This window comes from Myotis yumanensis, unplaced genomic scaffold, assembly GCF_028538775.1.
Source record: "Myotis yumanensis isolate MYYU_CA2020_CCGP unplaced genomic scaffold, mMyoYum1.0.hap1 SCAF_294, whole genome shotgun sequence".
Taxonomy (NCBI): Eukaryota; Metazoa; Chordata; class Mammalia; order Chiroptera; family Vespertilionidae; genus Myotis; species Myotis yumanensis.
This window is the reverse complement of record NW_027224045.1, coordinates 62-11852: the sequence shown is the minus strand read 5'-3', so window position 1 is coordinate 11852 and position 11791 is coordinate 62. Positions and strand designations below refer to the sequence as shown.

Below are 11791 nucleotides of genomic sequence, written 5' to 3'. Positions count from 1 at the left end.
TGAATGAAAAAAATAAGAGTTGTAGTCTGGAACATAAATTTTCATTTTTTGTTGTTATTCATTCTCACCCGAGGATATTTTTTCCATTGATTTTTTAAAAATCTTTTTTCATTGATTTTTTTAGAGAGAGTGAAAGAGAGGGGGAGAGACAGCGAGGGAGAAACATCAACATGAGAGAGACACATCAATTGGTTGCCTCCCGCATGGGTCCTGACCAGGGGATCGAGCCTGCAACTGAGGCATGTGCCCTTGACTGGAATTGAATCTGGGACCTTTTTGTCTGAGAGCCAGCTGTCTACTGATCCAAACCGGCTAGGGTGGGACATTAAATTTTCTTCAGTAGATGTATTAATGAAGATTCACTGGGTTAAATATTTTAAATTATTTACTTTTGTAATAGCTCACACACTAGTCTCAGCACTCTGTAATACCTCATTTAATTCTCTCAACAACCATATGGTATCAATATGTGTATGACACTTACTTTACCAAGTGGGTAGCCAAGACACACATAGGTAAAGTTACAGGCCTAAAGTCAGAGGTAGGACATGGTGGAGCTGAGATTTAAACTGAGGATATTGGCTCCAGGCTCCATACTCTTTAACTGCTGTGCTATATGATATTATCTTATAGATGGCATCTATGAACAAGCCACTATCCTCACAACTTTCTTTTTATATTTTTAGAATGATTTTGTTCCATGTAAAATAGTCTTGAATGAACAATTCTGCATAGTGTGAATTCTAATCCTGTCTATAAATAAAAGCATAATATGCTAATTAGACTGGACGTCCTTCCAGACGACCTTCCGTACAAAAGCGGGGGCTGCAAGGGAATCCTTGGTTCTGGGTGCCTGCTGGTGGCCAGAGGGAAGCCTGGGTCCTGGGTGCCAGAGGGAAGCCGGTGCTGGCAGCCGGGAGAAGGAAGGCCTGCTCTTGCACGAATTTTGTGCACTGGGCCTCTAGTCCTATAAAATAAAAGCCTAATATGCAAATCAACCAAATGGTGGAACTACTGGCAGAACGACTGGTCGCTATTACATGCACTGACCACCAGGGGGCAGATGCTCAACGTGGGAGCTGCCCCCAGCCTGCAGGCCCCAGGCCAGCCAAGGCAGGTGCCAGTGGGAGCCTCCTGGTCGCCCCACAGATCGGCCCTGATTGCCGGCCAGGCCTAGGGACCCTACCGTGCACGAATTTCGTGCACCAGGTCTCCAGTCTCATATAATATTGAAAAAGAACTACACAAAGCTTTTAAAGCAAATCTCACTTGGGAAGTACACATGGTTTAATCTGAGCCTTCTTTATATTTTCAAGAATATTAGTTACAGCCCGGTCAGTGTGGCTCAGTGGTTGAGTGTGTTCCCATGAACCAGGAGGTCACGGGTTTGATTCCCAGTCAGGGCACATGCCCTGGTTGTGGGCTCAATCCCCCATAGGAGGCATGCAGGAGGCAGCTGATCAGTGATTCTTATCATTGATGTTTCTATCTCTCTCCCCCTTCCTCTCTCTGAAATCAATAAAAGTAAAGCAAAAAAAAAAGGCATTAGTTACAATTAATGAATGATCATTTCTGAGAGAAGGAAATAGACATGCATTCAGTTGAAGCTGTATTTCAATAGCAATTTTAGTAGTTTTATTAAAAATTGACTTTAGAGAGAGGAAGAGAGAGAGAAAAATCAATGCAATAGAGAAACATTGATCCACTAGCTCCTGCACTTGCCCTGGCCAGGGATTGAACCTGCTACTTAGGTATGTGCCCTGACCTGATTTCTGCCACCTTTTGGTGTAGGGACCATGCTTCAACCAATTGAGCCACTTAGTAGTTTTGAGAATGATTACAGTAGGTAGGTTATGGTACTGTTGTTTAGTTAGATTCAAACCACATAATGTAGTTCTGGGCCATTTTTGTAGTATAGTGCTTTTTTTTCACAGGTAGTATTAAAGCCATGTATTCAATACACATTAAGTGGAAGTGCTTCTTGTGGAACATTGAGTACTAAGACAAAAAAATAGACTTTTATAAATCCTTTGAATTCCCACCTAACCATTTTATGTTCTTTCGAATTTATCTCTTTCTCTTCCAGTAAATGTTACACATTAACTAGTGTTCATGAATTAGGTAGCCCTTGTTTTTACCTTTGCTCTTAGAGAAACTGTATTTCTATTCAGTTGGATTTATATATATATATATGGCCATTTTGTTTTCACATTTAGAAATTATTTAAAGTCATTTTATAAAACCAATTTTTCCCCTAACCATACTTTTCTCTATTTTTTACATAAGAAAAGGTCTTTTAAATAGTTAAGAATTTAAAAATTAAGTGTTTTACCTGAAATTGAGCTTTTTAGCTCATCAGTCTACTTGAATTTCCCTAAATATGAACATTTAAAACTTGAAATCAAGCAAAATTTCTGTATACCTACACTGTGCTGAGTAATTTTGCTCCAAAAAGAGTAAAAATTGTAACACTTGATTTTAAAATGACATTATTTGCCTAATTAGTGAGACAAGATAACATATACAACTATTAATAAAATGGCAGTGAGAAATATGTGAACAATATCTACTAATAGAATGTTATAAAGTTTTGTTAAGGTAGAATAAGAAACTTTATTATAAAGTGCTTAAAGTGTGGTACAGACAAATATAAACAGTTAAGAGGTTATTTAGATCAGTGTGGATTGGATCATTAGGGCAGTTTTCATGAAGGAGCTGGGACTTGAGCTTGACAATTGGCTGAGAGGAAGAAGATGGCATTTCATATAAATAAAATAGGCTTCCTTTTTACTTTTTAGAAAATTGGGATTGTTTTTCCTTTTTTTTCACAATAATCTTAGGAAACTAGTATAGTTTTCTTGATTAAGCTTATGATAGTAATAATTTAAAAAACTAGTTAGCATATGAAAACACTTATTAACCTATGTGCAAGGCACTGGCCCTCTATAAAATACATTATTTTGTTTAAACCTTACAACATCCCATGAGATAGTCACTTTCATCCCCATTTTACAGATATAGAAACGGGCTCAGAGAGGTTAAATAATGTGTCTAAAGTATAAGTAGCAGAGCCAATATTCAAATCGGGGATTGAGTTTATAGGCCTTTCTTTTAACCACATGAGTATTCAACCTCCTAATCCACTTTTGTCTAACCTAGCACAGTTGCTAAACTATATTTCTTCTCTTAATTTCATCATGTATCATAGTTGCTATGCTATTATTTCTTCTAAATGTTAACATTTCTTCTATGATTAAAATTGAATATCTGATCTTGTTGAAGTAATAATTAAGAGCTTGGACTCTGGAACTAAACTTCTGAGTTTAAATCTTGGCTCTGCTTCTTGCTAGCATGTACAAATTATTTAACCTTTCTGTGCCTTAATTTTATCATCTGTAAAATACTCTTCAAGTATAAACAACTTGAACCTGTAAGACACAAGGCATATTGTTAGTCTAAGGTCTTCTTAAGGAAACTAGTAGAGGATGAATTTCATCCTTTACAGATGAGTAAGAAAACTGGCTAAAGTACTGTTGGAGGGCATTGAGTATATTTAACTATAGTTCTGAGACTAAAAAGTGGGAATAAGGAAAAAAGAATAAAATGTTCATGTTAAATATCTGACAATGTAGGAATTAGTTATAAAATTTTAAAAAAATTAAGAGAACTGGGAAGTGGAAACAAAATTGGAAGTAGAATAAGTTAGTGGATTGCCTCATCTGTAATGGCTGGGAGTCAAAGGACATCATTAAAGCTGACAAATCAGTTAGAAGTATAAGTATATTTAACAGTTCAAAGGTAAACATTGAGGAAGATAATACTATTGACTATAACTGTAGTGCAAGAGGGGCAATAATTTTATACAAGCTAATTTCTGAGGTGCTCATAGTTACTTTGTAGACAATTAATGGCATTAAATAAAAATATTTAAATAAAAGATCTTTTAAACAGCTAAGAATTTAAAAATTAAATGTTTTACCTGAAATTGGGTTTTCTAGCTCATCAGTCTATTTGAGAGGGGCAATGTAGGAAAAATGGGGGGCATCTGTAATACTCTCAACAATAAAGATAAATACAAACAAAAAAGAAAGAAAAGCATCTCACAAAATTCAACACCCAGTCTTTATAAATAGAATTCAATAGAACAGTAATCAATGGCTATTTCCTTACATTATATACACTTAATATATATACATTTGTATGTATATGTCGAATTCCAAAATCTTGCTCAGAGGTGTACAGGAGGTTTTCCCACTTAAAAAAAATAAAAAGACAAGAAATCTCACTGTTACCACTACGGTTTCCTATGGTACTACAGCTACTAGCCAACTTGGACAAGAGAAAGAAATTCGAGGAATAACAGTTTGAAACAGAGAGGTGATTGTCACTATTGGTGCATGATATGAGTATATATGTGGAAAACCTAACAGAATCTACTGAAAAACTACATTTCAGAAAAGGCAAAACTATGGAGACAGTAAATAGATCAGTGTTTTCTAGGAGGGAGGGAGAAAGAGGGATAAATAGATGGAGCATAGCGAATTTTTAGGGCAGGGAAACTTCTGAATGATACTACAACAGTAGGTATGTGTCATTATACATTTGTCAAAACCCGTGGAATGTATAACACAAAGAGTGAACTCTAATGGTAACTATGGACTTTGGGATATGTGTCTATGTTGAGTCATTGCCTGAAACAAATGTAACACTATGGATCAGGATTTTGATAATGGGAGAGGCTGTAGTTGGGAGAGTGGGGGAGAGGTATGTGGGAACTTAATATACTTTCACTCAAATTTTCTGTGAACCTAAAACTGTTCTAATAAATAAAATCCATTTTTGAAATCTTGTGAAAGGTAAAAATATATACATACAAGCAAAGTCAAAAGATAAAATCTGACAACCTAATAGAAAAATAGACAAATGATACAAATAGACAGAAAAGGAAATATGGATGACCCATGACCACAGGAAAAAAAAAAGATGTTTAACATTATTTATATTATGAGAAATGCAAATTGTAACTATACACAGCTAACATATTTCACTGGTCGATCCTGTTGGTAAAAATCTAAAGTGTTAAGCTCCAAAAAAATGTAACTCTGATAAGGCAGTTAGGGTAGCAGCTACTCATATATCACTCTTGGGAATGTGAAAAGGTATAGTTGCCATGCAGGGCAACATGGCAATATTCATCATAATTTAAATTTCATTTGTTCTTTAATCTAGCAGTTTTATTTCTGGAAAATATAGCTGTCCTTGCCCATGAATGAAATAATATGTACAATGGGCATTTATTGCAGCATTTTTTTGTAAAAATCGCAAAATATTAGAAACAACTCAGGTGTTCCTCAGTAGCGGACCCAGTAATTAAATTATGGGACATCTTTATAGTAGAATAATGTGCCATATGAATGCATTTTTGTAGAATAACAGATTTTTTTAAAGCTTGGAGTGACCAGTTTTAAAAAATTTTCTGCTTTATCTTACTTATTTTGAAACCAAACACCTTTATTTGCAGTTGTCACTGGGGCCGATTCTTGCTGCTTACTTATTTGCTGGCCTGCTCTCCCAGCTATATGGATAGGCGCAAGGCCTTGATGACATCTTGCAGGGCTGAGAAGTGCTTGGCTTGGTAGGCCAGGGTAGACTCTGCCTTGTTCACAACGGTCTCCAGGTTGTAGTCTTGCTGCTTGGACATTTCAGAGAGCTCAAGCCAGCCTGGCCTGTGCTGAATAATCTTCTTTTTTTAAATATATTTTTAATGATTTTAGAGAGGAAGAGAGAGGGAGAGACAGACAGAAACATCAATGATGAGAGAGAATCATTGATCGGCTGTTTCTGCCCAACCCCCACTGGGGATCAAGCCCGCAACCCAGGTATGTGCCCTTGACCAGAAACAAACCTGGGACCCTTCAGTCCATAGGCTGATGCTCTATCCACAGAGCCAAACCAGCTGGGGCTGAATAATCTTTTTGAGCTCTTCCATGGACCTCTCCTTCAGCTCTTTGATCTGAGTCATTAGAGCTGGACACCTGGAAGACAATTCCTCTTCTTCCTTAGTAAAATTGCCTGCAATCAGGGACCCCTGAGAGCTGACTTCTGTCTCTTCTGTTTCCATCTGAGTTGACTGCTCCCCACTGGGCCCACTTTGTGGGCTCAGCTCCTTGATCCTGTCTGCATTTCTTTGTTTGTTTATTTATTTATATGTTTTATTAATTTTGAGAGAGAGAGGAGAAGGAGAGAGAGAGAGAAACATCGATAAGAGAGAAATATCGATCTCTGCCTCCCGCACACCACCTACTAGGGATTGAGCCTGAAAGCAACCTGGACATGTGCCCTGACCAGGAATCGAAACCAGTGACCCTCATGATGCATGGGACTATGCTCAATGATCTGAGCCACGCTGGCCAGGGCTCTTGGTGTATTTGAAGTATATCCACAGGAGCTTATGCCTGGTGAGATTATGGCAATCCATGGCTTGGTGCTGACTAGAAAAAGCTACTTTATCTTTTTTTAATAAATATATTTTATTGATTTTTTACAGAGAGGAAGGGAGAGGGATAAAGATTTAGAAACATCGATGAGAGAGAATCATCTGTCAGCTGCCTCCTGCACCCCCCCCCCCCCCCCCCCCCCCCACTGGGGATGTGCCCATAACCAAGGTACATGCCCTTGACCAGAATCGAACCTGGGACCCGTTAGTCTGCAGGCCGATGCTCTATCCACTGAGCCAAACTGGTTAGGGCAAAGCTGCTTTATCTTTAAAATCTATGGGCTTACTATATTCTTTGTGGTTAGTCTGTTTTAATTTAAAATTAATTTTAAAAACTGCTCTTACTGAATGATCCTATTCCAGGAAGATGCACCTTATTTTTTTATGTGCCTTTTCTTACCCCTGATACACTGCCACCCATCCTTGTCTGAGCAACCCAGGTACATGCCCTTGCCCGTGAATCAAACCCAAAACTCTTTGGTGCTTGGGCTGATGCTCTAACCACTGAGTAACACCAACCAGGGGCTGTCTTAAAATAAGTGTTTCTTCTTTCTAATATTGAACATGCCCAGCAAATGATACCTAATTTGATTTATTGGCATTAGGGCTTTACTAATGATGCAGTGGTTGGTCCAGTATATTTCTGTGTTCTATGTTACATGTTCAATATATATCTACTAGAGGCCCAGTGCACAAATTCGTGCACCAGTGGGGTCCCTCGGCCTGGCCTGCAGGATCGGGCCAAAACCAGCTCTCTGACATCCCCCAAGGGGTCCTGGATTGCGAGAGGGCGCAGGCCAGGTGAGGGACCCCACCAGTGCATGATCAGGGCCGGGGAGGAACTCGGGAGGTTGGCCAGCCGGGGAGGGACAGTGGGAGGGCTCCAGTCCCGATTAGCCGGACCCCAGCAGCAACCTAACCCACCTATCGGAGCAGCTGCCCACTGGTGGTCAGTGCATGTCATAGCGACTGGTTAACCAGTTAACTGTCTGCCCCCTGGTGGTCAGTTCAGTGCACGTCAACCGGTCGACTGTCTGCCGCCTAGTGGTCAGTGCACATCATAGTGAGCGGTTGAGCGGCTTTAGCATATCATTAGCATGTCACGCTTTGATTGGTTGAAGGCCGACTGGATGACCCAACACTTAGCATATTAGGCTTTTATTATATAGGATGTAAAATATTCTCTTGCCCTAGCTGATTTGGCTCAGTGGATAGAGCGTCGGCCTATGGGGACTGAATGATCCCAGGTTCTAGTCCGGTCAAGAGCATATGCCTGGGTTGTGGGCATGATCCCCAATAGGGGGCGTGCAGGAGGCAGCCAATCAATGATTCTCCCTCATCATTGATGTTTCTATGTCTCCCTCTCCCTTCCTCTCTGAAATCAATAAAAATGTATTTTAAAAAAATTCTCTTTAGCAGGATGAAGTTAAAGGAAGTCGATCGTACTGCCATGCAGGCATGGAGCCCTGCCCAGAATCATCCCATTTACCTAGCTACAGGTGAGTTCAACAGAAACAAGATAGTACAAGTCACCTAATTTCTTCTCTTCCACATCTGACTTATTCATATCTGTTCTTTAAGATTCAGATCAAGCTTCATCTCTGGAAAGCCTTTTCTTCCCTGGCAAGATACCTCCCTCCTTGCTGTCAGCTGAGTTCTATGACCTTCCTCTGTGTTCCCATAGCACCTGTACATCATAGCATTAATCATGATATATTTATAGTGTCTTCCCCATTTTATAAAAATTATGTTTTATCTTTATTCCTGCAGTACTAAACACAGTAGATATGTTTTTTAAAAAACCTGTTAAATATCAATTTGAATGAAGAACAGTTTTGATGCTTTTTTATATAAAAAGAGTTGGAGTTATATCATTTGTGACTATAAACAGATATAGTGAATCACGGTGGTGTTTTTACAGAGAACTTTTAAAATTATCTGCACCACTCACTCTTACAAACATCATCTCCGAGCCCTGTGTTAGGATCTCATTGCTGTAGTAATTTAAACATCTGCTCAATGGCATATGAGCTGATTTCAGTCACTATTACAGCACTCATGACTGAGATAATTGAAAAACATGCCTTTAATTTCTTTTTTGTATGGTTTGCTGAGACTGTTATTTTTGCATGCATAGTTACCATAAATGTATTTTCTATAGGAACATCTGCTCAGCAATTGGATGCAACATTTAGTACCAATGCTTCCCTTGAGATATTCGAATTAGATCTTTCTGATCCATCCTTGGATATGAAATCTTGTGCCACTTTCTCTTCTTCTCACAGGTATGAGATTCAACCTTAAATTCATGATTATATTTAATTATATGTTGTGAGTAATGCCTAGTTTGTCTATAAATGTATTATTATTAGAAATTGCAAGGAATACTACCAATAATGACATGAGATATTTTGTGAAAAAACACATTAGTGAATTTCTGTGGAAGTAGAGTTAATATCTATTAACTTTTTTTTTTTAAATGTATTTTTATTGATTTCAGAAAGGAAGGGAGAGGGAGAGAGAGATAGAAACATCAGTGATGATAGAGAATCATTGATCGGCTGCCTCCTGCACACCCCCTACTGGGGATCAAGCCCAAAACCCGGGCATGTGCCATGACTGGTAATTGAACCAGTGACCTCTTGGTTCCTGGGTTGATGCTCAACAACTGAGCCACATGTCTGTTGACTTTTTATTGCTGACTGTAGGATAGGAAGGAAATGATACAGTTTCTAATTTTCCCCCCTCATAATATAGTAGAGTTACTTTCTTTTATCTCCTTTTTCTTACCTGTTTACAAAAAAAGGAAGGTATGATTAGAAAAAGAAGTAGTTGGATGAATATTAAAATGTAAATAGTAATTATCTCTGAATAGTAGGTTATTTTAATTTTTTTCTTGTATTTATCTATATTTGAAAATATATTTCACAGAGAATTTTATTGACATGATTTCTGATACAGCAGGTATTTGGATCACCTTTCCAAGTATTTATGGCCTAGTGAAAGTACACTTTTATTTAAGTAGTAAAATTGCTTTATTGCCTCTTTTGGCAGATTTTGATGAAGAGATTGTACCTTAGCTAACAGAATACAGATCATGGAGTCTCATGGAGTCCCCTCACACTGTAATGGGAACCCCAGATACTTTTTGTCTTGCTGTTTTTCTACTCACCACCATCTTTTTTTTTTTTTAAATATATTTTTATTGATTTTAGAAAGGAAGAGAGGGGGAGAAAGAGATAGAAACATCAATGCTGAGAGAGAATCATTGATCGGCTGCCTCCTGCACACCCCACACTGGGATCGAGCCCACAACCTGGGCATGCGCCCTTGACTGGAATCAAACCCGGAACCCTTCAGTTCACAGGCCGACATTCTATCCACTGAGCCAACCCGGCTAGGGCTACTCACTACTATTTTAGCATGTCTCATCGTATATCTCGATGACACCTTTATATTTCTTCTCCACGCCACACCATAATCTTTTATTCTCCACAAGTAGGAGTACTTGTCATAACAGACATAATTTTAATGTCACTTTTTTTACTGTCAGAATACATTATTTTTCTTAGAAAATTTTAGATGACTCCCTTAACACCTTTACTATTTAACAGACCATTTGTTGGTGAGTACTTATATAGTTAAAAATAATCAAGGGGAGTGGTAGCTCTATTTTTCAGATGAACCAAAAGCAGTTTAGGATGGTAAAGTAACTTGCCCAGGCCTCACAGTTTCTAAATGGTAAAACTATTCGTAAGCCCATATCTTCAGCACACAAATCAAGTGTACTTTGACACACTATAATATTACCTCTAAAAAAGAATATTTTTACTCTTTTAAATTACAAAATCAAATATGCACATGAGTATAGATAACTAAAATGCCATTTTACCCAGTCATTCACAGTTACTAGGAATAGAAGAGAAACAGTATTTTTGGAGTATTTATGAAGATATAAGTAATTAAATGTATACTTTCAAATTATTTTCTACATTTATTTGACTTAAAAAATTAGTTGTTGCCAAAACCGGTTTGGCTCAGTGGATAGAGCATCAGCCTGCGGACTGAAAGGTCCCAGGTTCGATTCCGGTCAAGGGCATGTGCCTTGGTTGTGGGCACATCCCCAGTGGGAGATGTGCAGGAGGCAGCTGATCGATGTTTCTAACTCTCTATCTCTCTCCCTTCCTCTCTGTAAAAAATCAATAAAATATATTTTAAAAAAAAATTAGTTGTTGCTTTTTTAAATTGAATTCATTGGGGTGATGTTGGTTAATAAAATTATACAGGTTTCAGGTATACAATTCTACAGTACATCCTCTTAGTTGTTTTTATGCATTTTCTCTTAAAGGTACCACAAGTTGATTTGGGGGCCTCATAAGATGGATTCCAAAGGAAATATCTCTGGAGTTCTTATTGCAGGTGGTGAAAATGGAAATATTATTCTTTATGATCCTTCTAAAATTATAGCTGGAGACAAGGAAGTTGTGATTGCCCAAAATGATAAACATACCGGTCCAGTGAGAGCCTTGGATGTGAACATTTTCCAGGTTAGACTTTTGACATTTACTCATGATTCTTGAGATATGTGCTGCTTATTTGAGATAAGTGTATAAATCTACTATGCTTGGAATCAAAAGCTAAATATGTGTGCCTGAGGAGTGAGTATATTTGTTTGAAGAATAGAGAGTTCAGGATATGTACTACTAACCGCATGGAGGAGATCTGGGTGATGGGTTTAATTCAGAGAAGTCTGGAGATGTCATAACATCTGATTGGACATTTTTTAGACATTAGGAGCCCTTGGGCATAGGTTGGAAACCTTGCCTTTTAAAGGTTTATGCTATTCCAACATTGGGTTGGTCTGTGGTGTCTGGGTTAATCCACAGTTTTATTAATTGAGAAATTTTGTATTTATGATTAGTACTCTATCAGATAATTAGAAATATATACAAATATAGTAAAAATTTAATTAATAGACAAGAGTCTACTGTTGCCATTTTAAACTTTACTAAATATTATTATATAAATGTGTAGGTTAACAAAGACCTTTTTTTTTTTAAAAGGTTATTTATTGATTTTAGAGGGAGAGGAAGAGAAATATAGATTTGTCGTTCCACTTATTTATGCATTCATTGGTTGCTTCTTGTATGTGCCCTGACTGGGAATGAAACCTGCAACCTTGGTTTATTGGGACTATGCTCTAACCAACTGAGTTATCCGGCCAGGGCCAAAGATCTTTTTTAAAAAATATATATTTTTATTGATTTCAGAGAGAGAGGGAGAGGGAGAGAGAGA

General features: G+C 37.9%; 1 protein-coding gene across 1 annotated transcript; it reads left to right on the top strand.

Annotated features, from left to right (window-relative positions):
- Positions 1-6438: 6438 nt before the first annotated feature.
- Positions 6439-11043, top strand: LOC139001282 (protein transport protein Sec31A-like; the record flags this gene model as incomplete). The annotated part of the gene is made up of 4 exons (XM_070402983.1): positions 6439-6458; positions 7913-7995; positions 8658-8781; positions 10845-11043. Coding segments are annotated over exons 2-4 (402 nt in total), but the record flags the coding sequence as incomplete, so codon positions are not given.
- Between the last annotated feature and the right edge of the window lie 748 nt (positions 11044-11791).